General features: G+C 45.8%; 1 protein-coding gene across 2 annotated transcripts in view; it reads left to right on the top strand.

Moving 5' to 3' along the window:
- The window catches only part of LOC132780148 (cGMP-dependent protein kinase 1-like), a 71,078-nt gene that overhangs the window by 36,862 nt on the left and 6,589 nt on the right, over positions 1–27,627 (top strand). For both annotated transcript variants that reach the window (XM_067470517.1, XM_067470536.1), the window contains 9 exons: positions 5,960–5,998; positions 8,757–8,795; positions 11,914–12,094; positions 12,190–12,341; positions 15,276–15,365; positions 17,125–17,266; positions 19,700–19,863; positions 23,323–23,439; positions 26,487–26,549. In XM_067470517.1, the coding sequence (XP_067326618.1) occupies positions 5,960–5,998; positions 8,757–8,795; positions 11,914–12,094; positions 12,190–12,341; positions 15,276–15,365; positions 17,125–17,266; positions 19,700–19,863; positions 23,323–23,439; positions 26,487–26,549 (987 nt within the window). The remainder of the gene's footprint in view (positions 1–5,959; positions 5,999–8,756; positions 8,796–11,913; positions 12,095–12,189; positions 12,342–15,275; positions 15,366–17,124; positions 17,267–19,699; positions 19,864–23,322; positions 23,440–26,486; positions 26,550–27,627) is intronic.

The raw sequence follows: 27,627 nt of genomic DNA on the forward strand, positions 1-27,627 counted from the left end.
AGCAATGGCTTCAAACTACAAGAAAGGAGATTCCATCTGAACATTAGGAAGAAATTCCTTACTGTGAGAGCCGTTCAGTAGTGGAACTCTCTGCCCTATAGTGTGGTGGAGGCTCCTTCTTTGGAAGCTTTGAAACAGAGGCTGGATGGCCATCTGTCAGGGGTGATTTGAATGCACTATTCCTGCTTCTTGGCAGAATGGGGTTGGACTGGATGGCCCATGAGGTCTCTTCCAACTCTTTGATTCTATTTGAGAGTATCAATCCAAGGCAGGCAATCAATGCCACACATGAACTACAAACAGGAACAACTTAGAAACTTGAATACATGAATTCCAAAACTGTAGGACCAAGAACTGAGAGCTGTTCACTTGAATACAATGTTGCTCTCGTAAAGGATCGTACCAGCAGCAACCATTTTAGAAGGCCTCAGTCCCTCCCGTGACATCATTTCTGACACACCTGCTTCCCTCTCCTTATCTCTAAGCCTCTGGGAAAAGTGAGTCTGTCTCTGTTGTACACTCTGCCTCTGAAGTTCCAAGCACCTGGATCTGGACAAAACATTCATCTCCCACATTTCTCTCAGCCAACACTTCTGACAGATTCTCATGAGAACTGATACTGTTCTCACCAGGGCCTCAATCCCTCCCATGACATCATTTCATAGAATCCTAGAATCAAAGAATTGGAAGAGACCTCCTGGGCCATGCAGTCCAACCCCATTCTGCCAAGAAGCAGGAATATGGCATTCAAATCACCCCTGACAGATGGCCATCCAGCCTCTGTTTAAAAGCCTCCAAAGAAGGAGCCTCCACCACACTCCAGGCCAGAGAGTTCCACTGCTGAACGGCTCTCACAGTCAGGAAGTTCTTCCTCATGTTCAGATGGAATCTCCTCTCTTGTAGTTTGAAGCCATTGTTCCATTGCGTCCTAGTCTCCAGGGAAGCAGAAAACAAGCTTGCTCCCTCCTCCTCCCTGTGGCTTTCTCTCACATACCTATCCATGGCTCTCATATCTCCTCTCAGCCTTCTCTTCTTCAGGCTAAACATGTCCAGCTTTTTAAGCCGCTCCTCATAGGGCTTGTTCTCCAGACCCTTGATCATTTTAGTCGCCCTCCTCTGGACACATTCCAGCTTGTCAATATCTCTCTTGAATTGTGGTGCCCAGAATTGGACACAATATTCCAGATGTAGTCTAACCAAAGCAGAAAAGAGGGGTAGCGTTACTTCCTTGGACCTAGACACTATGCTCCTATTGATGCAGGCCAAAATCCCATTGGCTTTTTTTGCCACCACATCACATTGTTTTCTCATGTTTAACTTGTTGTCCACGAGGACTCCAAGATCTTTTTCACACGTCCTGCTCTCGAGCCAGGCATCGTCCCCCATTCTGTCTCTTTGCATTTCGTTTTTCCTGCCAAAGTGGAGTATCTTGCATTTGTCCCTGTTGAACTTCTTTTTGTTAGTTTTGGCCCATCATCTCTAATCTGTCAAGATTGTTTTGAATCCTGCTCCTGTCCTCTGGAGTCTTGGCTATCCCTCCCAATTTCTTACACACCTGCTTCCCTCTCCTTATCTCTAAGGCTCTGGGAAAAATGAGTCTGTCTCTGTTGTACACTCTGTCTCTGAAGTTCCAAGCACCTGGATCTGGACAAGCATTCATCTCCCACATTTCTCTCAGCCAGCACTTCTGACAGATTCTCATGAAAACTGATATTGTTCTCACCAGTCTCATGAGAACTGCCAGGAGATTCCAAAACAACTCTCTCCAGGCCACTTCCATCCCCCTCTGAATCTGTCCCAGCATCTCCTTCCTCATCTTCCAAGCATTCAGAATCTGACCAGGTTAGAACAGGGACACAATGGAGCCATGGATTCAAATTGTGGGGGGGGGGGGGGGGGTGTGGTTGAGATTCCACCTAAACATTAAAATGAACTTCCTGATGGTATGGGCTGTTTGAAAGTGGAATATGTAGCTGCCTGGGGTTGCAATGGAGTTTCCTTCTTTGGAGGTTTTCAAGGAGAGGCTGGATCTGTCAGGAAGGCTTTGATTGTGCTTTTCCTGCCTGGCAGAATAGGGATGGACTGGATTGCCTTTGTGGTTCTCTTCCAATTCTGTTATGTGTAGCAACATAGTGTTATTGTCCAGTGTGCATTGCATTGTTGCTCTGGGCTGGAACGGACCTATGCTTTGCATTGCATTCTCTGGATCCAGCGCATCTCCTGAATGCGAGACACAATGCTTGCTTCAGTTCTCTTGTTTGGCCCCATTCCGGTGCACATACTTAAGAGAAGCCAGCATCCGCATGTGCCAAACAAAGCAAAGCAGCATTTCCTGAGCCTGACAGTCGACGCCGGCATTAGCTGTAAGCAGCACTTGGTGCTTTAAGAGCATTAGAGCCCCAAATCCTGGGATGAGACGGTGTCACTCACAAGTTGGGAGTCTTTGGAGGAGATGGAAGGCCGGCCAAGGCAAACGCCCGGCTTCCTTTTGTGGCCTTTGGCCAGTTGCTGGTGCTGCTGCGGTGTCCACATCTGGCCAGTTTTCCGCGTCAAAGCAACCAAGAGCCAGCGGTGGGCAAGGGTTCGACCACAAGCATCCAGCCACAAATCCTTTGGAGCTCTGCCTCTCCATCTTAAGAGGGTTACGCAAGATAAAGAAATATCAAATATCAGATGGATTTTCTAGGTCAACAGTAGGCTCCATCTGACGCACAGGACTCTGTGGGAAGCCGTTATTAGTGAGAGGAACGGGGAAGTGTTGGCAGCTTTAACAGGGATTAATACACGACAGAAAAGCTCAACATCTGGGGGGTGCAATTGGCTCCGAAGATTGCTCAGCGAGAACAGATCCACTTACCTGTTGTTGTTATGCTCCTGCTTTTGTTGTTGTGTATTGCTCATAAAGGGACAATGAGTCAACTTCCTTGTTGCATTTTGCTTTGATATAAAAACTTTGCCATCGCTTGGCCCTTGTACTTGCAGGCTCCGAATGCAAAGTGACAGGCCCTCCATGACGTTGGAAACACTCCTTGGTGTCCATGCACTGTGTCTGTCGCCTGTGGCTCTCGATAGCATTTATGGCACTAGGTTCATGTGGGTTTTTTCGGGCTATAGAGCCATGTTCTAGAGGCATTTCTCCTGACGTTTCGCCTGCATCTATGGCAAGCTTCCTCAGAGGTTGTGAGACCTCACAACCTCTGAGGAAGCTTGCCATAGATGCAGGCGAAACGTCAGGAGAAATGCCTCTAGAACATGGCTCTATAGCCCGAAAAAACCCACAAGAACCTAGTGATTCCAGCCATGAAAGCCTTCGACAATACATTTATGGCACTGTTTTGCACACAACTAACAGTCATAAGGTGCATCCCTCCAGGTGTTTTGATCTTCAACTCCCACACTTAAGGTGATGAGGGGGGTAAAGGAAGGGGCCTGAGGCCATTAGGAATTGTGGGAGTTGTAGTCCAAAACAGCTGGAGGGAGGGCCCAAGCTGGCCCATGCCTGATCTACAATGCTAAGACCTGCCTACAAACATTATCTTGCATTACATTCAGTTTTTGGTCTCTATTACCCCAACTTTCATTGTTTACACTACTAAAAGTTTTGGAAAGTCTGTGTTTTTTCATGTCTCCTTTCTTGGAGCATGAAAAATCAGTTGGTGAATTTATGCCACTGTTTTGCAGTAGCATTTATGCCACTGTTTTGCAAACAACTAACAGTCATAAGGTGCATCTACACCAGGCATGGGCCAACTTGGGTCTTTCCTACAGGTGTTTTGGACTTTACCTCCCACAATTCCTAATGGCCTCAGGCCCCTTCCTTTCCCCCCTCATCAGCTTAAGTGGTAGGCTGTTAGGAATTGTGGGAGTTGAAGTCCAAAACACCTGGAGGGATGCACCTGATTGTTAGTTGTTTGCAAAACTTTGGCATAAATGCTATTGAGAGCCACAGGCGACAGACACAGCGCATGGACACCAAGGAGTGCCTCCTCCAACATCATAGAGGGCCTGTCACTTTGCATTCGGAGCCTGCAAGTACAAGGGCCAAGAGATGGCAAAGTTTTTATATCAAAGCAAAATGCAACACAGGTGACAAGGAAGTTGACTCATTGTCTCTTTATGAGCAATACAATGTCATAGGGGGGCTGTCATTTGTATGGTATAGATGCACCTTATGACTGTTAGTTGTTGCACAACATTGGCAGAAATGTTATCGTGAGCCACAGGTGACAGACAACCTGCACAGTTCAAACCTAAAAATGTAACTGTTGCCAAAACTCCCAGGCTCAGCTAGCTTCCTGAGCGTAGCGTAACCAATTAGCTTTGTGCCTTGCATTTTCAGTTAACACATTCACCAACTGATTTTTACATGCTCCAAGAAAGGATACATGATTAATAGATTTAAACAACATAGAAGAAACACAGACTTTCCAAACTTTTTAGTAGTGTAAACAATGAAAGTTGGGGTAATAGAGACCAAAAATGGCCAGCCTTAAACGGTTCCGGCCCAAGATACCTATCCGACCGCATCTCGACCTATGAGCCCACCAGGACTTTGAGATCTTCCGGGGAGGCCCTGCTCTCGATCCTGCCGGCTTCACAAGCACGGCTGGCGGGGACGAGAGATAGGGCCTTCTCGGTGGTGGCTCCTCGGCTGTGGAACACCCTTCCCGTAGACATCAGACTGGCACCTTCCCTGATGATATTCCGTAGGAAATTAAAGACTTGGTTGTTCAAGAAGGCGTTCGAACAAGAAGTGCAATGATTGGTAATGACTATAGGAATGGAACAACGGAAAAGGATACTGGATTGTGGTTTGGACAATGAGACGGCGCTGAATGGTTTCCGTAGTAATGACGATGTTTTTGTATAATGCTGGATTGTGAATTGTTTTTATACTGTGTCTTGAATTTTGTTCTTTCTATGTTGCACACCACTGTGAGTCGCCCCCGGGCTGAGAACAGCGGTATATAAGCAAAGTAAATAAATAAATAATAAATAAATAAATAAAAACTGAATGTAATGCAATATAATGTTTGTAGGCAGGTCTTAACGTTGTAGATCAGGCATGGGCCAACTTGGGCCCTCCCTACAGCTGTTTTGGACTTCAACTCCCACAATTCCTAATGGCCTCAGGCCCCTTCCCCCTCCACCCAGCAGCTTAAATGGTAGGCTCTTAGGAATTGTGGGAGTTGAAGTCCAAAACACATGGAGGGAAGGCCCAAGTTGGCCCATGCCTGGTGTAGATGCACCTTATGACTGTTAGTTGTTTGCAAAACAGTGGCATAAATGCTATCACAAGCCACAGGCGACAGACAACCTTCACAGCTCAATCCTAAAAATGTAAGTGTTGCCAAAACTCCCAGGCTCAGCTAGCTCCCTGAGCGTGGACCAACCAATCAGCTTCAGGCTTTGCATTTTTCAGTTAACACACTCACCAACTGATTTTTACATGCTCCATGAAAGGATACATGATTAATAGATGTAAACAACATAGAAGAAACACATAATTTCCAATATTTTTAGTAGTGTAAACAATTAAAGTTGGGGTAATAGAGACCAAAAACTGAATATAGTGCAATATAATGTTTGTAGGCAGGTCTTAACATTGTAGATCAGGCATGGGCCAACTTGGGCCCTCTCTCCAGCTGTTTTGGACTACAACTCCCACAATTCCTAATGGCCTCAGGCCCCTTCCTTTCCCTCCTTAGCAGCTTAAGTGGTAGGCTGTTAGGAATTGTGGGAGTTGAAGTCCAAAACACCTGGAGGGAAGGCCCAGGTTGGCCCATGCTTGCTCTTGCTTTAGCCTGGTTTAATATCAGGCAAATTCAAAATTGGCTATTTTGAATTTGCCTGAATTTGCAAGTGGCATTGACTCCCAGTTTGGGGAAAGGGGTGGGATGTTATTATTGTATTATTGATGATGATGATGATGATGATGATGATGGTTTCCTCCCTGCAGAGACTTCCAGGAGCTGAGCCCACTCTGCGTCCATGAGGCGTGAGTATCAGAGACCTCTTTTTTTGGGGTGTGTGTGTGTGTGGGGGGGGGGATGCTGATGGCAAAGCGAGTCTCTAAACCCATCCAGTTCTGGAACAGCTGTTCCAGGAGCTCCAAATTTATTTGCTTTGGATTAAATGTTGGTTTGCAATCCCAGGCTTGGGATTTTGCAGCAGGGTGGCTTCCTGTTATAGTTTGCAATTATAGGGCAAGCCACCTGTCTATTATAGTTAGGATCCCTGGTCCCGCCCCTCTCTGGGTTTTTTTTGGAGGGAAGGGGCCATTTTTCAGTCAGTCTCAGCAAAGGAAGTCAATGCAGAGGATGTATACAGACGTCCTCCCGTGCAAAGGCTTCGTCCCTTAAGACTTTCCGGGAGAGAACAGTCTTGAGAGCCTCCGAAGATTCCCAAAGGTTCCGGGGAAACAGCCTTACAGCCCTGAGGAATTCCGGAGGGAATAACAGCTCTAACCATCAAAACAGCTAAGTGACTACATGCCTGCTGGTACATCTACTCGGTTCTGAGACGCAGTTCAGCCGGTAGTGGATTCAAATCAGTCAGGTTTAGGTTCACAGCAGCCTGGGAGGAGCTAGAAAGGGGAATTTCCCTTTGAACAAGGTTTTTGAAGATAGTGCCTGTTCCCTGTGAACAAGATTGGAAGAGCCAAGAGACTGTTAAGAAAACTTTACAATTCCTGTTTGTTCATCAATAAAAGACTGTTATATTTAAGCTCAAGCCTCATAAAGACTGTTTAATAAGGGAAATTTCTCTAAAGGCTTCTTTTCGGGGCCCCTGGCTTCCCGCTGGATCCAAGCCATACATCCTCTCTTAAAGGCACTTCATTTCAGGTCTAGCAGCGACAGAACACATCCCATAAAGAGCAATGGGCTGTCTTTGAGTCCTGGTCCAGAGTAATCTCAGGATCCCAGAGCCAGCCTCTTTCCTCTAGCGGTCATCTGCTGACCACTTTACTAGCACCTCCATGGCCCCAACAACATGGGTCACACAAAACAAAAGGTAGTCCTTTCGGCATTAATGGGGTAGGATCTGGGGCTCCATCAGCCCTGGAAATATGGGGTGCTTGGTCCTTTGTGTGTACATATGGAAGGGGATGCTTGTTGGAGTTTTAAAATATGCTAATCTATTCTGAAGACTTTAAGTATTACTTTAAGTATTGTAACCAATGTATGTCATTCTATATGGCATCTAATTGTGGTGATTTGTACGCCACTCTGAGTCGTCTTCGGGCTGATATGGGTGGGATAAAAGTGATCTAAATAAATAAACAGTGAGGAAGCAGGAGGAGAGCAAAACCCTGAAGTTAAGTTTCTTAGCATTAGCGGAAGTTTTGCACAGGCTTAGAAGAAAACATAGACTCTGGAGACGTCTGGTTACAAAGCAGGTTCAATTTACTTAGAGCAGTTCCAAAACACATCCATTATAGTAAGCGAGCAGACATGAAGTACACAGTACGCAGGACAAAGGAAGTTGAAGTGTAAACAATTCTGCATCTGAACAAAATCTGAACAAGATCTGGCTACCAGTATTAAAAAACTCAAAAATTACAACAGCAAAACAACAGAGGGGAAACAAACAGGCACATAAAATCACTCTCAACAAAAGATTCCCCCCCAGGCACTTCCAAGCCATTGAATGCTAATCAAGACCTCACTACCTCTGAGGATGCTTGCCATAGATGCAGGCGAAACGTCAGGAGAAAAATTGCCTCCAGAACATGGCCATATAGCCCGGAAAAACCTACAACAACCCAATTCTGCATCTGCTTAGCAGATACCAGACACTCCCTAATTTTCGCACAACTCCACACAGAGAGTGTCTCAGGGTTACTGTCTCACAGCCTCTAACATAAACATACATCACAGCAAATACAATCTTGTGGCATCCATATTTCTAATGCATGAAATTACATCTAAAACACATTAGATACATCAACATACACTGACAAGGTTTACATCAGGTGTATCCGTTAATGAAAGCATGAATGGAACATTGCATCGTGCAAGAGTATCTAAGAATGTTGGAGACCCAAAATCAGGTCTTAATATTCGGGTCCAGGTCATGGGAACACGTAAGGAAGGAAGGAAGGAGTCCAGTCCCAGGATGAGATCAAAGGCAAGGTTTTATTTTAGTTTCATCATGGCCATGAAGAAATCAGACAGACAGTCTGTGTTAAGTGCACACAGGCACCAACACTTACAAATGACTGCCGCGCCCTCCTTGGTTTTTGCAAACCTTTTATACCATTAGGTAAACAAGAGAATGGAAAGTACCTTTGATGGTTGGCCTTTCACTCTTTCCAACACCCCTCCCATCAACCTTTTGATGCTTGCACCTGGCCTGAACCTTTGTCAAAACTTCAATTTGTTCTTTCCTTGCAAACTTGGCGCTTCACCGCAAACCCATTTCCTATGTAAGCTGAGTAATTTTGCAACTTAATATTCCGGCAACTTAAGTCAGGCATATAGCATGCACTTTAAATGTCACCTTGAGAGGGAGGGGTGCAAAACTTCTTGTCTTTTTAGAACACTCTCCTCCTTCTGACATGTTGCTCTTTCTCTCCAGGAAGGGGTAAATTAGCAATAGCTTAACTATTGCTAATTTCACCCAAAGCCCTACTATAGACAGGACTTTAATACTGCATGGAGGTTTGAGCTGAGAAACTCTGCTTCAGGTTGAATAAATACCTGCCAAAGATGTGCTTGACCAATCTCCCCCTCTTGTCCTCTTCTTTTCTGCAGGGAAGGGACCACGCAAGAGACCCTCCCCGACTCCAGACGGTCAGTGCTGTATTGCCTGTGCTTCCCATTGCAATGGGGGGGGGGGCAGGCCCTTTGGGGGTTCCTGGTTGATCTACACAAATCATGCCTTGCTGTGGCCCAAGCAAGGGAGCCAAGACACAGAGGGAAGGTCAAGGCCAGAACAAGCATGACATAGTCCTACACACTGTTGCACTCCAGAACAGGAAATAGCCCCTCTGACTATAAACACACCACATGTTGAGGGAAGGAACAATCCTTTTATTAAAACTTAACAAAAAAGCCAGTAGAAATAAATGCTTGTAAAGGTAGAGAAGATTCCAAAAATTAATAAGGCATTCAAGGCAGCAAGGTAAAACAGTGTCCTAACGTAGCAATCAAAAGCAATGTCCAAAAAACATGAAAATACAATCCAAGGCACTGATTATACAGACAGGAATCAACCAAGAAGTAAGAACAGACCAGATGCTGCAAGTCAACTTGAAAGGCTAGAAAAAACCATGAAGACGAGACCACTTGAACAGGAATTCCATGAAGCTTGAGCTTGGTTTCCAAATGATGCCTGATCTGACAACATTTTCTACAGGCAAACCTTAAATCCCAAAAACTGGTTTCGTTTTCCCCAAGTCTTTGACCTTAACTGACGAATTCTTTCATATCTACGTAAACATTGGGTCTCTTGTAGATTCCGGCTAATCTCCAGCCACCGACTGCTTATCTGACTCCTCATTAACTTGACCAGGTGTCAGACTGTTTTCCAAATTAGAATCTGGAGAGCTCACAGACGGAGGGAGTAAACCTTTCTCCCAAGGCCTAACAGAAACATTCTCATGAGAATCTGCCCTTTGCACTGAAGCCTCTCTGTCAGTGTCTGCATGACACTTATTGACCAAAGTGTCTCCATCTTGCACCTCAGAGTCAGTCCCAGCATCGCCCAGATCAGAAGCAACAGGGGACTGATTTCCCTCCTCATTACCCACATCAGACACAGAAACATCAAGAGATTGAAACACAATCACAGGTTCAAGCACAGGCTGAGTCCCAACACACACACAAAAGCAAGCAAGCAATCGCACACAATTTTAGCATAAACAACCACATGCTGATCAACGCCATTGCAAGTTGCTGTGCAACTTGCAGAATAGCAAGATAGGGGAACACATGCGCAGAGTGGTACAATGCGCAATGGCCATAGAGGCAGAGTGTAAGAAGCAGCCTAGGAGGGAGGACACCCTGAAAGACGCACAAAGGGAAGTGTTTAATAGGAAAGAAGGATGGGAAGCGGTGGCAGCCCTCCTCCCCACCTGAATGCACAAGGGCACTTGCGATGCAGTCGTGCTTCTTCCTGGATGTGGCCACAATCCTTCGCAGTGGCTGCATGTGTACGACGTACAATGGAGAAGCCCACTACTCTCCTTCCAGAAGTTGGAACCTCACTCCCCCGAACTGGCTGGATTTGTTTTCCAAAGAGTTGGAGAGGGAGTGTGTTGCTTTGGGAGACGGCTTTGGGAGGCTTCCCTGCTTTGTTTGCGGCTGAGTATTGTTCCCTGCTGTGGGAAGCAAACGTGGGTGGAGAAAGCCAATCATAGAAGGCGGGGGAATGAAAAGGGGACTCCGAGGAGCTCTTCGCAAGTTGACAGATCGTGCAAGCTGACAGATTGTGCAAGCAAGCAGGGGGCCATTTGTGCCATGCATGGGGGGGGGGGCATCCGCATTGTACTTGGGGCTGTGTTTCCTTGTACTTGGGGCTGTGTGTCCTCTTACCTTACTTGCCTAACCCCCTTGGAATTTTTGTTGCCGCAATCTTCAAGGAAGCGGTTCTCAACCTGTGGGTCACGACCCCTTTGTGGGTCGAATGATCCTTTCACAGGGGTCGCATAAGACCATCGGAAAACACATATTTCCAATAGTCTTAGGAACCGAGACACTAACTTTTTCCTGCCCCCTTTGCTTCCCAGAGGCCCCCTTTCTTCTCTGGAGGGAGGTGGTGACACCCCCTCCACCATTTTAGGAGGAAGAGATGGGGTGATAGGGACGAGATTTGCTTCATAGTCAAGAGGCAAGAGGAAGGAGGAGGAGATGGTGGACGTAGAAGGTGAGAGAGGAGGGCCCAGGGAGGGGGGCTTAGAGAGGGGTGGAGTGACCCTCCATGGCCGAATCTCAGAGAGAAAGAGAAGTAACATTGAAAATGCATCCTGCATATCAGATATTTATATTACGATTCAGAAGAGTAGCAAAATTACAGTTTGTTGCAACTCAGAGTAAGCTTCACCTTGCTTCCAAACACCACCATACAAGAGCTGTTGTTTATTGAGGAAAAAATCCAAGTCAAAATAAAGAATAAGCATTGCAAAGTTAAATGCAGAATATAGTTCCAAAGATCTTCAGGTAAAAACAGGAGACACAATCCTATTGGCAAAGTACAAACCAGAGTCCCAGGTACAAGCAATGAAACAATTGTCCCATGAATCACAATGCAAGAAATCCCAAGCGTACTGCTTTCCAGGCTAAGGTTATTCCATGAAGCTTTCAGGCTAATAAGCTACATTGAACTGACGCTTTCCCTTGGTTTGCAAGAAGCCTAAATACCTTTCTAACATGAAAACATTACATGAAATCATTGCAATGACCTTTCACCAAGCTGGCCTCTCATCTGCCGGTCAGACGAGAACTCCGCCTGACCCGGAGATCAAGACGAGCCTACCGGGTCAGGTCACTGTCAAGGCTTTCAGTACTTTCAGTATCATCGTAGGAAGGAGGCGAATGCCTCCCCACCTGTTCACTATCTCCTTTGTTAAAATTCCTTTCACTTGGGAACCGCCGTGTTGATGTTGACTCTGCACTGTCAGCGCTGTCTGTGGGAGCCGCAGGCCCAGAGATCTGAGGCACAGAAAAAGAGCCAAGAATCTGAATCCCATCATCCTCATCATCACAGAACATCTCAGCCACAACACAGTTATGAAGTAGCAACGAAAATAATGTTATGGCTGGGGGGGAGAGGGTCACCACAACATGAGGAACTGTATTAAAGGGTTGCGGCATTAGGAAAGTTGAGAACCACTGCTTTAGAGAAATGGGGTTGTGGTGGAGTGGCCAAGAGTGACCCCATCTGACCCTTTCTTTCCTCCTCTCCTTGCAGGGGTTCCCCTCCGGATGGCTTGGCCTCCCCTTCTTCTCCTTCTCCTTCCTCGGGGGCTTTTCCTCCTCTTCCTCCTCCTCCGCTGCGGCTCCAGGACCTGCAGCCCGTCCACTACCAGGAGGGCGAGCGGCAGGGGCAGCCCGTGGTCCTGGGAACTGGCGGATTCGGCTCAGTCGAGCTGGTGAGCCTCAGGTGGTGCCTTCTCTTGGGTGGCCCTTTCCTTGGTGGTCCAGGGAGGGGCTTGTCTCCCCTTCATCCCTCCTTTTCTGGCCTCAGGTGCGGAGCGTGTGCACGGAGGAAGGGCTGGCTGAGCGCCTCTTTGCCCTGAAGCGCCTGCGCAAGGACCACGTGGTACAGAAGCGCCAGCAGGAGCATGTGCTGATGGAGAAGCGAGTCCTGCTCCAGAGCCGGTGCCCCTTCATCGTCCGGTCAGTAACAGAAACGGCCCACCTGTTGGGGTTCAGCCTGCGTGTGAACCTGAACCTGATTCTCTGATTGTATTTCCTGATGCTGCTGAAAATGTATTTTTCCCTGATGGTAATGAAAATGTTGATTCTGAGGTCAGTGGCTTGGAAAGTGAAACTACACATTCTGGACAACAAGTTAAACATGAGCCAGGAATGTGATGTGGCGGCAAAAAAAGCCAATGGGATTTTGGCCTGCATCAAGAGGAGCCTAGTGTCTAGATCTAAGGAAGTAATGCTACCCCTCTATTCTGCTTTGGTTAGACCACATCTCGAATATTGTGTCCAATTCTGGGCACCACAATTCAAGAGAGACATTGACAAGCTGGAATGTTTCCAGAGGAGGGCGACTAAAATGATCAAGGGTCTGGAGAACAAGCCCTATGAGGAGCGGCTTAGGGAACTGGGCATGTTTAGCCTGAAGAAGAGAAGGCTGAGAGGAGATATGATAGCCATGTATAAACATGTGAGAGGAAGCCACAGGGAGGAGGAGGGAGCAAGCTTGTTTTCTGCTTCCTTGGAGACTAGGACGCGGAACAATGGCTTCAAACTACAAGAGAGGAGATTCCATCTGAACATTAGGAAGAACTTCCTGACTGTGAGAGCCGTTCAGCAGTGGAACTCTCTGCCCCGGAGTGTGGTGGAGGCTCGTTCTTTGGAAGCTTTTAAGCAGAGGCTGGATGGCCATCTGTCAGGGGTGATTGAATGCAATATTCCTGCTTCTTGGCAGAATGGGGTTGGACTGGATGGCCCATGAGGTCTCTTCCAACTCTTTGATTCTATGATTCTATGATGAGAACGCCTCAGAGCCAAGTGGTGATAGCTCTCCAGAGGAGCTAACACCTGGCTTCTTTAATGAGGATAGAAAAGGACAGATTTGGAAAAACAGGAGTGAATCGCAGAGTCTGCGAAGGTCAGGCAGATTAAAGGAAAAGGAAACACAGGCTTCAAAGCCTGGAGGCGTGTCACGAAACAGTTTCTTCAGTTTTAAGTCCCTCTCGCCGGGTTATCTTGTTAGATCAGGCATCGTTTAGACTGAGGCATTATCTTGGCAGATTTCCTGTTTCCCGTGGCCTACATCCGAAGAGGCTTCTAGTGCTCCAAGGACGGTTAGTGGATTGCTAACAGGTTCCAGGTTTTTACAGTGTTGCTTTTGGATTTTGATCTAGTTCATGGATATTCTTGACTGCTGAATTTTACTGTGGCTTTTTGACTTTGCATTTTCCTCTATTTTGTAACCATTTTTCATCAATAAAAAGGGATTGTTTTTTCCCACAGTCAAGCGTGGTGGATTGTTATCTTGTGGTCTCGTTTCCTGCTCTGGGTTGCAACACCACCCTGTTGTTGCTGTTGTTGTTGTTCCTTTTCCTGGGGACCCTGTTGCTCCATGGGGCAAGGAATTACTTGGGTGAAGGTCTGTACTACTGTTAAGTGGATCTACAAGGGTTGAATGAAAAGTCATGCCTCCACCTTCGTAACTTCTCAACAGATGGCAGTACTGGTATGCAGCAAGTACTGGCTTGTTCAGTAGACTCTCCTCTACAGTTCCATTTTGGAGGGAAGCCTTAGCATTGAATGGTTGTGTTGTTAAGGTGCGAAGTAGGGAACCCTGTGCAGATGGTTGGTCAATATGACTTAAACAACGTGCAGTCATTGAATTCTTGAGAGCAGAAAGTGTCAGCCCAAAGGAGACTCATCAGGGAATGCAAGCTGTTTATGGGGATTGTCACGTTCAGCAGGTCAGCGTGCTGGAAGAAGCAAAGACTACCACATTGAAGCAATGGTCCTCCGCTATCAACTCTGCTGGACCGGCCACGTTGTCCGGATGCCTGACCACTGTCTCCCAAAGCAGTTGCTCTACTCCGAACTCAAGAACGGAAAACGGAATGTTGGTGGACAGGAAAAGAGATTTGAAGATGGGCTCAAAGCCAACCTTAAAAACTCTGGCATAGACACTGAGAACTGGGAAGCCCTGGCCCTTGAGCGCCACAGCTGGAGGTCAGCTGTGACCAGCAGTGCTGCAGAATTTGAATAGGGATGAATGGAGGGCGAAAGGGAGAAGCGTGACAAGAGGAAGGCACGTCAAGGCAACTCCGACCAAGACCGCCTTCCACCTGGAAACCGATGCCCTCACTGCGGAAGAAGATGCAGGTCAAGAATTGGGCTCCACAGCCACACGCAGACCCACAAGAACACTGGAAGACAATCATCCTCGGAAAGCAAGGGATCGCCTAAGTAAGTAATGGGGATTGTATTGATGTGAGTACTGTGCGTCAGACCTCACTACCTCTGAGGACCATGGCCATATAGCCCGAAAAAACCTACAACAACCCACTCAGTGACTTGGATGAAGGTTCAGAGGGCAGGTTGATCAAGTTTGCAGATGGGATCAAATTGGGAGAGAGAGCTAAGACTCCAAGAGGACAGGATCAGGATTCAGAACCATCTTCCAGAGGACACGATCAGGATCCAAAAGGACCTTCACAGATGAGAGAGCTGATTGGACAAAACTAACACAATGCATTTCAACAGGGGGAAATGTAAGATACTCCACGTAAGCAGAAAAAATGAAATGCAAAGATACAAGATGGGGGACGATGCCTGGCTCAACAACAGTCCATGTGAAAAAGCTTTCTCCTTCCTCCTCAATGGGAGGTTTGCATCATGTAAATATTGTAAGTTGTGTAAAGTTTGCAAAACTGGAATAAAGAACGAAAAGAAGCCCATTATTACAGGAACTAGCTTGGGAGATGGGCTCAAGGGTAAATAGCTAAGCCAAGGGGGGCATAAGGTGGTCACAGAGGAGAAAGGCCAGGGCTTGGAAAGCAGGCTGCAAAATGGGGGTCTTGGGGGTCATTTGAGGGGTCCTCTTCATTCCCCTTCTCCTTCTCCTTGCAGGCTCTTTGCCACCTTCCGGGACAGTCGCCACGTCTACCTGCTGCTGGAGTTCTGCCAGGGAGGGGAGCTGTGGGCGAAGCTGCGTGAAGCGTACGGATCGGGGCCTTGGGGTGGACGATGGGCCTTGGAGTTGGGGGGCTGCTGGGTCAGGAAACTCCTTGGATTAATGGCTAAATGTCGAATTATATTGAGATCCAGTTAGATATGTAAATGCTCAATATGTGGAAGGGCTGGGCAGTTTGGCCAGAAGCAAACTAATTCACTTGAAAGAGTTCGGCCTTTCTTTTGAGCATAACATGAGCAGAGCAAAACACAACGGATTATTTATTTATCGTGTCAGGAGCAACTAGACAGTTGTATTACATTTTTACCAAAACAAACACACAGACAAAACACAAAGTTTGCAAGCTTGGTAGTGGATTAGATGTCCTTTGACCAGTCTCTGGCCACTTGGAGTGCCTCTGGTGTGGCCGCAAGGAGGTCCTCCATTGTGCATCATGTGGCAGGGCTCAGGGTGCATTGCAGCAGGTGGTCAGTGGTTTGCTCTTCTCCACACTCACATGTCGTGGATTCCACTTTGTAGCCCCATTTCTTGAGGTTGGCTCTGCATCTCGTGGTGCCAGAGCACAGTCTGTTCAGCGCCTTCCAAGTCTTCTGTGTGCCCAGGGGGGAGTCTCTCATTTGGTATCAGCCATGGGTTGAGGTTCCGGGTTTGAGCCTGCCATTTTTGGACTCTCGCTTGCTGAGGTGTTCCAGCGAGTGTCTCTGTAGATCTTAGAAAGAAAACTATTTCTTGATTTAAGTCGTTGGCGTGCTGGCTGATACCCAAACAGGGGATGAGCTGGAGATGTCTCTGCCTTGGTCCTTTCACTATTAGCTGCTACTTCCCGGTGGATGTCAGGTGGTGCAATACTAGCTAAGCAATTTCTCCCGTGGTGTAGGGCACAGACACCCCGTGATAATGCGGCATGTCTCATTAAGAGCCACATCCACTGTTTTAGCGTGGTGAGATGTGTTCCACACTGGGCATGCGTACTCAGCAGCAGAGTAGCATAGCGCAAGGGCAGATGTCTTCACTGTGTCTGGTTGTGATCCCCAGGTTGTGCCAGTCAGCTTTCGTATGATGTTGTTTCTAGCACCCACCTTTTGTTTGATGTTCAGGCAGTGCTTCTTGTAGGTCAGAGCACGGTCCAAAGTGACTCCCAGGTATTTGGGTGCGCTGCAATGCTCCAGTGGGATTCCTTCCCAGGTAATCCTAAGAGCTTGGGATGGAGGTAGTGAATAGCCATGGTTAGGGTCGGTTGTAATTTTCGTAATTCAGAATAAATTCGGAAATAATTTTTTTGAAGCGATTTCGAAGTTTTTAAGGAAACCGGAAGTCCCTTTGCCCTTCCATAGCTTTTTCTGCCATTTCTGTTATGAAGCAGAGTGGATAAATTTCCTCCCTTTGCCCCCCCCCCCCCCACGCTTCTGGAATAAAACAACTACTTTCAAAGTAAACACCACCTAATGAAACGGGAAATAACACTTTCAAACCATTAAGGAAGGATTCGGAATTGACTTCTGAATCGAACCACAAGCACCCTCTACACCCGAAATGAGTTTTCAACCATTTTTTAAATCAAACAAGCCTAATAGTGAGCTGTCCCTATTTGGGCATGATGAGAAATGAGGGTGGGTCTAGATGGCCTCTGTGGGATCCCTTCCAACACTGGCAAAGGGTTCCCCAAGGTCTCTGGGCACGTTCTACAAAGAGGCAAAGAACAAGTGGGAGGCCATTGTGGACTATTGCCTGCAAGCCATGCTTGGCTATGCGAGTTGTCCATTTCTTCTTCTTCTTCCCCGACAGCCGCTGCTTCTCTGAGCCGGTGGCCGTCTTCTGCTCGGCTTGTGTGGTCGAAGCCCTGGACTACCTCCACTCCCAAGGCATCGTCTACCGGGACCTGAAGCCGGAGAACCTCATGCTGGACGACAAGGGCTACGTCAAGCTGGTAAGGACACCCCTGTTCACTCCAATCTAATGCTCGCTCACTTTTTTTGGCTAGATGACCCAACCAAAATCAGTGTAGATGGGGCCATACAGTCCAGATATTGGCACAAGTATAGGGTCCATTGCTCCGGTTCCAGCAGGAGGGCAACCAGAAATATTATTTGTTTGTTTGTTTGTTTGTTTACAGTATTTATTAGGCCTGGGTAACAACGGAAAAATTTGTTTCTAAAATCGATTCGTTTTTTGGGGGGGTTTGCTTTTCGATATTTAAAAGAATTCCGAAATTTTTCTTTTAAAAAGTTCGATATTTACGAAATTTCGTAAATGTTAAAAAAATTACGAAACATTAACGAAACAAATACGAAACAATAATGAATCGATTCGTTAATGGCGGACGCGACCGCGCAATACGCTGAAAAACCTCCAAATGGGACCGGGGGAACTTCTGAAGCTTCCCTCTCCCTCTCTTGTTGACTGTTGGTGTGATATTATAATTTTTTTTCACTAATTAAACAAAAAACAACTATAAAACTTGCCCCAGACATGCGGAAATAATAACGAAACGACCTCAAACCGATAACGAAACGAATACATAACAAATCCGAAGCATTTGCGAAACGAATTTAAAAATTCGTTCCATTTTTAAGTTGCTCCAGAATGGTTCGTTATCACTTCGTTATAAAAAAAAATAACGAATTTTTTACGAATTAACGAAACGAAACCGCCCAGCCCTAGTATTTATATTCCACTCTTCTCACCACGCAGGGGATTCAGGGTGGATCACAATGGACATATACATGACACATTCAATGCCATAGACACACAACATATATAGACAGACACACAGAGGCTATTTAACATTCCAGCTTCGTGAGGGTATGCTCGAATTCCGGCCACCGGGGGAGCTGTTGCTTCACCGTCCACTTGTAACACCGATGGAGTACTTCCTCATTCTTTTGCTCACTGCTGGAGAGTTTTATGGCATTGTAAATTAGTTAAATTAGCCTCCCTGCATAAGTGGTACTATAGACAGACACACAGAGGCAATTTAACTTTCCAGCTTCGTGAGGGTATGCTCGAATTCTGGCCACCGGGGGAGCTATTGCTTCACCATCCACTTGTAACACTGATGGAGTACTTCCTCATTCTTTTGCTCACTGCTGGAGAGTTTTATGGCATCGTAAATTAGTTAAATTAGCCTCCCTGCATAAGTGGTACTATAGACAGACACACAGAGGCATTTAAACTTTCCAGCTTCGTGAGGATATGCTCGAATTCCGGCCACCGGGGGAGCTGTTGCTTCACCGTCCACTTGTAACACCATTGGAGTACTTCCTCATTCTTTTGCTCACTTTGGAGAGTTTTATGGCATCATAAATTAATTAAATTAGCCTCCCTGCATAAGCGGTACCTTAATTTCCTTCTTGACAGATGCAACTGTCTTTCGGGCTGCAAAGGTCAACAGCAAGCTAGACAAATGGTCAGGAGCTTACTCCGACCTGGGCTGGCATCAAAATTATGACCTTTTGGTCATTAGTGATTTTAATGCAGCTGACTCCCAACCAGCTGTGCCGCAACCTGGTCCTGTAAGTTAAGATTAGAGGTACGCAGCTGATTTTGGGGAGGAGATGTGAGTCTGCCACTGGCCATTGGTCAGAAAGGATGTGGTCTGGGGGTTAGACTGGATGGCCCATGAGGTCTCTTCCAACTCTATGATTCTATGAGAGTAGGGTCAGGAATTGACACCTTTCAGGCCACTAAGAAATGTGGGGCTGTGCTACAGCTTCAGGGAAGGGCCTTTAGACAGAGATTATGCTATGTGACACAGTTTTTGTTCCTGGGTTACAAATGGCATTTCCTAATTGGTTCTGTCATGAAAACATGGGGAAAGTTGATTGAACTTCAAAAACTTTGTTTTTGAGGAACTCAACTTATTCAACCTAGTTTGTGGCAGCCATAAAAACGAAGTTTCTGGAGGAGAACAACTACTTTCAAAGTCAGGACTGCACAATTAAACAGGAATGACACTTTCAAACCAGGAATAGATTGTTACTCAAAATTTGTTACATAGTGTTGTTGTATGCATCTGGACTTCAGGTGTGCGGCAGCTTGGCGAAGGGAATGTTACCTCTGTGTTTAGGGCTACAAGTAGCTGCACACCTGAGGTCCAGGTACCTGTAGACTTTGCTCTTCCGTGGCCTTGAGACTATTCAGAATGGATCCCCGTCTTCTCCATCTAGCTCTCTGGGTTTAGCCAATCTCCCCTTAAAGTCCACCTAAGTTGGTGGCTGTCCCATCCAATATGATTAACACAAAGGTGAGACAGATGCCCGGGCTGTGTGGGGTGAGACCAGGCATGTGTGTGCTGTCCTTTCTCTCCCCGCCCCTTGATAACTCTCCCCACATCCACATCTTGCTTCTCTGGCCTTTGCAGGTGGACTTTGGCTTTGCCAAGGCGCTGAAGCGGGGGGAGAAGACCTACTCCTTCTGTGGGACCCCAGAGTACCTGGCCCCTGAGATCCTGCGCCACGAGGGCCACGACTTCTCTGTGGACTTCTGGACCCTGGGGGTGCTTGTCTTTGAGATGCTGGTGGGAAGGTGAGGCTCTCCCCTCTCCCTCATTGGTAGCTGGGGGAGCATAGAGGGGGCCCCCCATGGCTGCCCTACTAGAGAGAGACCTCTGAGCCCTATGGCTTCTGACTGGCTCAGTAGAGTTGTGGAAGAGAGGGTCAGAGATATAAACCCCCCTCACCCCCCCCCCCCCCCGACCCTTGTTTGGAGCTTAGTTCCATCCCCTCCAGTGAGTTTTAGAGGTCTCAGGGCCTTGCAATTCCCACTTTTGAAGATCTCTCCAAATGACTAGGGCACCCAACAGAAGGCCTATTGATCACAAGACTGTTAGGATGCACTTCCATGTCTTTCTGTTTTGAAATGCCCCCCAAAACCCCCAGGGTTCTTTTATCCAATCAAACACTAAAGGCAAGGAGATTGTTCAATAGGTTTATTTGATCCCATCACCCTGCCGGGTGAACAAGAAAATTGCCAAGGCAAGGAGATTGTTCAATAGGTTTATTTGATCCCATCACCCTGCCAGGTGAACAAGAAAGTGCCAAGGCAAGGAAATTGTTCAATAGGTTTATTTGATCCCATCACCCTGCCGGGTGAACAAGAAAGTGCCAAGGCAAGGAGATTGTTCAATAGGTTTATTTGATCCCATCACCCTGCCGGGTGAACAAGAAAGTGCCAAGGCAAGGAGATTGTTCAATAGGTTTATTTGATCCCATCACCCTGCCGGGTGAACAAGAAAGTGCCAAGGCAAGGAGATTGTTCAATAGGTTTATTTGATCCCATCACCCTGCCGGGTGAACAAGAAAGTGCCAAGGCAAGGAGATTGTTCAATAGGTTTATTTGATCCCATCACCCTGCCGGGTGAACAAGAAAATTGCCAAGGCAAGGAGATTGTTCAATAGGTTTATTTGATCCCATCACCCTGCCGGGTGAACAAGAAAGTGCCAAGGCAAGGAAATTGTTCAATAGGTTTATTTGATCCCATCACCCTGCCGGGTGAACAAGAAAGTGCCAAGGCAAGGAGATTGTTCAATAGGTTTATTTGATCCCATCACCCTGCCGGGTGAACAAGAAAGTGCCAAGGCAAGGAGATTGTTCAATAGGTTTATTTGATCCCATCACCCTGCCGGGTGAACAAGAAAATTGCCAAGGCAAGGAGATTGTTCAATAGGTTTATTTGATCCCATCACCCTGCCGGGTGAACAAGAAAAGTGCCAAGGCAAGGAGGTTGTTCAATAGGTTTATTTGATCCCATCACCCTGCCGGGTGAACAAGAAAGTGCCAAGGCAAGGAGATTGTTCAATAGGTTTATTTGATCCCATCACCCTGCCGGGTGAACAAGAAAGTGCCAAGGCAAGGAAATTGTTCAATAGGTTTATTTGATCCCATCACCCTGCCGGGTGAACAAGAAAGTGCCAAGGCAAGGAGATTGTTCAATAGGTTTATTTGATCCCATCACCCTGCCGGGTGAACAAGAAAGTGCCAAGGCAAGGAGATTGTTCAATAGGTTTATTTGATCCCATCACCCTGCCGGGTGAACAAGAAAAGTGCCACACACAAACTGACTTATCTCAGCTTTATAGTCAACACCTTGAACTATTTTCTCCAATTTGTGCCTCATCTCTACCTCCTCCTTTTGTTCCCTTCTGGTGGCAACTCCCAAGTATTCCTGTGCCTGCTTTTCCTTAGATGCTGATTCCCTCGTCCTGCATCCTCCGTCCTGCTTGTTACTAGGCATTTCCCTTTTGAGCTTTCCCCTTGTCTGAACTCTCTGCTTTGGCTGGTAATTTTACACTGCAAGCACCCCTAGTCCAGGCTGGTGGTTTTCCACTCCAGGCCCAAGTAGTCCAAGATTGTGCCTGGCAGGATGGCACAATAAAAGCCAAAAGCAATGTCAGTTGGTGTCCCTCCATTTGCCTTCCACCAGCATCCCCCTCAATGAACTAGACCTCTTCCTGAAATTACCCAGATCCAGTTTCGCTTTTCACTGGACAGCCAATAATAAATCTCTGGTACCTCAGTCCCAATTAGTTCCCAGAGATTTTATCAGTGAGTTTGTGGGCTTAATATATTTCTTCCTTGCTTTATCTAGGAAGGATGATTTGTATCTCAGGCAAAGTGGGGAGAGGGCCACCCCATCCTGGCTGAGAAGGCTTTCCAGCCATGCAAGCACAGAGGCCTTCTTCAAGTTCCTTCAGTTCTAATTTTCTATCAGGCTGATGGACCAGCGAGTCAATGCCCAGTATACCAAAATATAAGGGTCTTATATTACAAGTGACAGGGGGGAACCTTTATTTTCAATCCCACCGCTGCCACCAATGTAACAGAATATACGAGGGAATTACAGGTGATGAGAGAGAACGGTGTGTGAGTAATGGTAGGTTTGCTGCCACCACCCCAAATTACAGTTTGAGGAATTGTCTTGTTGTTGTACTTGAGGTAAAATGTCCCTATACACCGGCTCTTCGTTTTGGCACCCTTTCTGGTGACTGAACTGTAGAGATGTAGAGGCTTACTGGATTTAACCTTATATGATGAAACAAGGCTGAGGCAGATTAACAGTAAACTAGAGAACAGGTTTATTGAAGTATTTGAAGCAAACAACTGACAACAACTCAGTAGAGAGGTACATACGCGTAATTTGTTTCTGAAGCACAGACTTATTAAGCAAATGGGTTCTTTAGAAGTTTTTCTTAACATGAGCTACTTTCCTCACGCTATCCTGTAATATGTATCAGTGTGTTTCTTTGACCAGCCGCCCCTGGCTGCCTTCCAGAGTATCTAGGTTTCCCCGGACTACTCTGACCTATAGGGAAACAAACCCACTTGTATTCTGTCCTAATACAACTAAACAAGCCTTCACTTTGACTGCCCTAGTCAAACTATACAGAAGCACTTGCTCTTTAATTATTCCCTAACAGGCTAATTCCTAGCTCACTAAGAAACTCTCTTCTCCCTGTCTGAAATCCTAATCCTTTCTCTGCTAGATCAAATCCTTCTCTCTCCTTCTGTCAGAAATGACAGCCTATTTACGCTCTCCTTCAACTCCTCCCCTTGGGGTCTGAACCAATCAGGAGTTAACTGACTCCTCCCCTTGCCTCTCTGCCTATATCATCATGTCTGCCATTCTGAGCTGCCTTCCCAACATGGAGGCCAGCTCACTGACTTCCAGGCTGCGGCCTACGAAGAAAATGTATGAGTTCACTACACCCAGCTTCCCCATTACACACCTTTTAGGCATATAATAAAGCAGGAATATAAGAGTGAAGTTAGTGAGACTTAATTGATCCCTCCTCAGGTCTTATGGATGAGTAACTTTCTTGCAAGCAGCTGAGCTTGGATGGTATATTCCTGCATGGAATGGGGTTAGACTGGATGGACTTTAGAGGTCCCAACTCTAGGATTCTATGCTCCTCCCAGCCTCTGCTGAATGGATATAGAAAGGGAGGAGGCCCTGATCTCCCCACTTCCTCTCTCTCCTCCCCACAGGCCCCCCTTCCACAGTGCAGAGCCTCAAAAGATCTACAGCAAGATCATGGACGGTGTCTTCTCCTTCCCCGCCTTCGTCAGTGAGGCGGCCTGCTCTCTGGTGGCCAAGCTTTGCAGGTGGGTCTGATCCACAAAAGTGGAGCAGGGCTCTGGGGTCTATCGTCCCTTCTTTCTGGCAGAAGGAGATTGGAGTGGATGGCCCTTGGGGTCTCTTCCAACTCTAGGATGCTGATATTGCATGTACTTATTGTTAGAATTGTTTGCCAGCAGAGAATTGTTTGCCAGCTAGGAAGTTGGTGGGAATCTCTTCTTTGGGGATCTTTGAGGGTGATGTTTCTTGAGAATGTGCCTTCTTTCCTGGCAGAGCAGAATTGGAGTAGATCAGGTATGGGCAAGGAGAGCGACTCACTGAGTTTTGCAAGGCCAACGGTTGGTTCAGTACAAAGACATTCATCAATCAGTGTATCTAATGTTAGTTTGACCCCACTTTAACTGCTATGGAATCCTTGGAGTTGTAGCTTGGTAAGGATGCAGTTCAATAATGATGATGATGATGATGATGATGATGGTGGTGGTGGTGGTGGTGGTGGACATGGACGAACTGACTTTTTTGTTGAAGAAAAATATAGGCATGATAATAAAAAGAAGGAATTGGGACAATCTTCATGACTATCTGGACAATTTGCGAATATAAAAAACAAGAGAGATAATTTTATCATCTTTAATTAAAAAATATATATTTTGAATAATAAGAATATTTTATCCAAAAAGATGGAATGGAAGTCAATTTTTTATTTTTTATTTTTTTATTTTTTTCTTTTTTTTTCTTTTTTGTGTGTGTGGATGTATTCTTGTAGGGTTTTTTGTGTTTTTTTTTAGGGTTTTATTCAGGATATCTTTTTTACTTCTTACTTTATTGGCCTTTCCTTCTCTCTTTTTTTCTTTACTTTTCTATACCTTATTGTTCTCACTCTTTCATTGTATTCTATATAAAATTTAATAAAATTTCTTTAAAATAATAATAATAATAAACTTTTATTTATACCCCGCTACCATCTCCCAGAGGACTCAGTGCAGCTTACAAGAGGCCGAGCCCAAATACATCAACAAAACAACAACAACAACAACAACAACAACAACAAAGCAAAATAAATGAACTCATAAAACAAGCAATAGACATTAACAAACAGTTCAAGAAGCGACTGTATATGTGGACATCACCTGATAGACATCAGATAGATAACATAAGCTAAAACAGAAAACGGAAAAGCTCCACAGTCTCTGCCAAAAAAAAGACCAGGAGCAGATTGAGGCTCAGACCTTACAGTACTAATAGCAAAAAGGAAACTAAAGAAAAACCATACTTCATGCAAAATTCAACCTGTAGAACATAAAGAAAACATGAAACAGGTCAGTTAGGTTTAATAGTACAAATCTTTTGTTTGTTTATCTGTAACAAACAAAAGATTTGTACTATTAAACCTAACTGACTGGGAGCTAGAACTCTGAACTAAGGCCAGTGATATTGGGCGCATCTTCACTGCTGAATTAATACAGTTTTACACCACTTTCTCTATCACAGTGGTTCTCAACCTGGGGTCCCCAGATGTTTTTGGCCTTCAACTCCCAGAAATCCTAACAGCTGGCAAACTGGCTGGGATTTCTGGGAGTTATAGGCCAAAAACATCTGAGGACCCCAGGTTGAGAACCACTGTTCTAGCATAACTCAGTGCTATAGAACAGGCTTGGACAAACTTTGGCCTTTCTCCATGTGTTTTGGACTTCAACTCCCACCATTCCTAACAGCCTACCAGTTGTTAGGAATTGTAGGAGTTGAAGTCCAAAACGCCTAGAGTGGGGCCATGCATGCTCTAGGGAAACCATTGTCCCACCTTCTTCTGCTTTGGTCAGACCTCACCTGGAATAGTCCCATCGTTATTGTTTTTGTATTGTCGAAGGCTTTCATGGCTGGAATCACTAGGTTCTTGTGGGTTTTTTCGGGCTATAGAGCCATGTTCTAGAGGAATTTCTCCTGACGTTTCGCCTGCATCTATGGCAAGCATCCTCTACCTCTGAGGATGCTTGCCATAGATGCAGGCGAAACGTCAGGAGAAATTCCTCTAGAACATGGCTCTATAGCCCGAAAAAACCCACAAGGACCTAGTTATTGTTTTTATTTGTATGCTGCTTTTTCCTCTTAACAGAGACTCAAAGGCGCAAGAGTACTCAAAACAATTTTCTGGGCACAGGAATTCAATCAATTCCCAGGTTCCTTTCTTGGGCAGCCATTCCTCCTGAGCACAAACACAACAGGACAATTATTATTATTATTATTATTATTATTATTATTATCTTTATTTATACCCCGCTAACATCTCCCGAAGGACTCAGTGCGGCTTACAAAATGCCAAGGCCCTCAATAAAACAACAGCATAACAAATACAACAATAAAACTCATAAAGCAAAACAATAAACATTAAAGCAATAAGAATAAACATTAAAAACAGTAACACCACGACGCATTTAAAACTAAAGGCCAGGCCAAATGTAATGAATAAAATTTAAAAAGTGCTGGACATGCCAGCTGAAATGTATAGGTTTTTAGAGGTAGGTGCGGTGTGCAGACAATCTTAAATCTCTAATAAAGTGCATTTGGGACATGATGCTAGGAGTTTCCTATTCTGGAAAGGCAAACTGGAACAGCCACGTCTTCAAGCTCTTCCTAATGCCACTCATCCTTAAACTGAGCTGCCATTTGGCTTTGTTTGGAGAGAGCCTTGAAGACCTCTTTTGCTGACCCCTCTCCTGCTCTTTTTGAAAATGCCTTTCATAATGGGATGTTGTGACCCAGCTTGGCCATATTTTGAGCTGCAGGGGCCTTTTACGAGCCACGTTCCCAATACAGACCTCTGACCTCCCTATTCTCATTGTGCTCGCTTATTATTTGTGAATGGAGTCGTTTGCAAAATGGAAAGTACTTCATTGCTGGCCTTTGGCTTGTCCTGAGTGAGTCACGCGGCAGGACTTTTGAAACGCTGGCGGCGCTGTCAGATTCCCACCCAGAAGTGGATCCAATCCTTTCTTTCCAAGATCAACATTTACATGCTGTGCAAAGAAACCAAAAGGAATAATATTCTGCTCCCTTCTTCCTTATTCAATTGCAGGCGTCGACCCGGGCAGCGACTGGGCAACACCAGCAGCGGGATCCGGGGCATCCGCAAGCACAGGTCTGTCATCAATACTTCGATTTTTAAAAGTTTAAATTGCAACAGCACAACAACAGAGAGGAAGCAGGCAGAGACATCTAATCACCTCTCAACAAAAGTTTGCTCCAGGCACAGTCAGCCCATTGTATGCTGGTGGTCAGTTGAAACATTCACCCCTAGCTCCAGCAGACAAGAGTCCTTTGTCTCACCCTGGTCCTTCCACAGATATATAAACCCTTTTTCCTAGTTCCTACAGACCTCACTACCTCTGAGGATGCTTGCCATAGATGCAGGCGAAACGTCAGGAGAGAATGCGTCTAGACCATGGCCATACAACCCGAAAAAACCTACAACAACCCAGTGATTCTGGCCATGAAAGCCTTCGACAATAAAAAGTTAAAATACTTTGTAAACTTTAAGAAGGTTGAGTTGTGAGGTTTTCCGGGCTGTCTGGCCCTGTTCCAGAAGCATTCTCTCCTGACGTTTCACCCACATCTATTTCAGGCATCCGTCGAGGTTGTGAAGTCAGTTGGAAACTAAGCAAGGGAGGTTTATGTATCTGTGGAAGGTCCAGGGTGGGAGAAAGAACTCTTGTTTATTGGAGGCAAGGGTGAATGTTGCAATTAATCACCTTGATTAGCACTGAAAAGCCTTGTAGCTTCAAGGCCTGGCTAATTCCTGTTCACATTGAGGCAGAGTATTAGGCACATTACAGATAAAGAAGGTAGACACACAAACATATATCTATATATATATAAATGCTCTGGTCATAATGAGTTCCTTAAAAACAAAAGAACCAATGAACGAAACCAAATTTGGCAACAAAACATCTCACAGCACAAGGAATGACCATCACTCAAAATATTATGATTTTGTCATTTGGGAGTTGTAGTTGCTGGGATTTATAGTTCACCTACAATCAAAGAGCATTCTGAACTCCATCAACGATGGAATTGAACCAAACTTGGCGCACAGGACTCCCTTGGCCAACAGAAAATACTGGAAGTGTTTGGTGGACATTGACCTTGAGCTTGGGAGTTGTAGTTCACATTCATCCAGAGAGCACTGTGGACTCAAACAATGATGGATCTGGACCAAA

The sequence above is a fragment of the Anolis sagrei genome, chromosome 1 (assembly GCF_037176765.1).
Source record: "Anolis sagrei isolate rAnoSag1 chromosome 1, rAnoSag1.mat, whole genome shotgun sequence".
Taxonomy (NCBI): Eukaryota; Metazoa; Chordata; class Lepidosauria; order Squamata; family Dactyloidae; genus Anolis; species Anolis sagrei.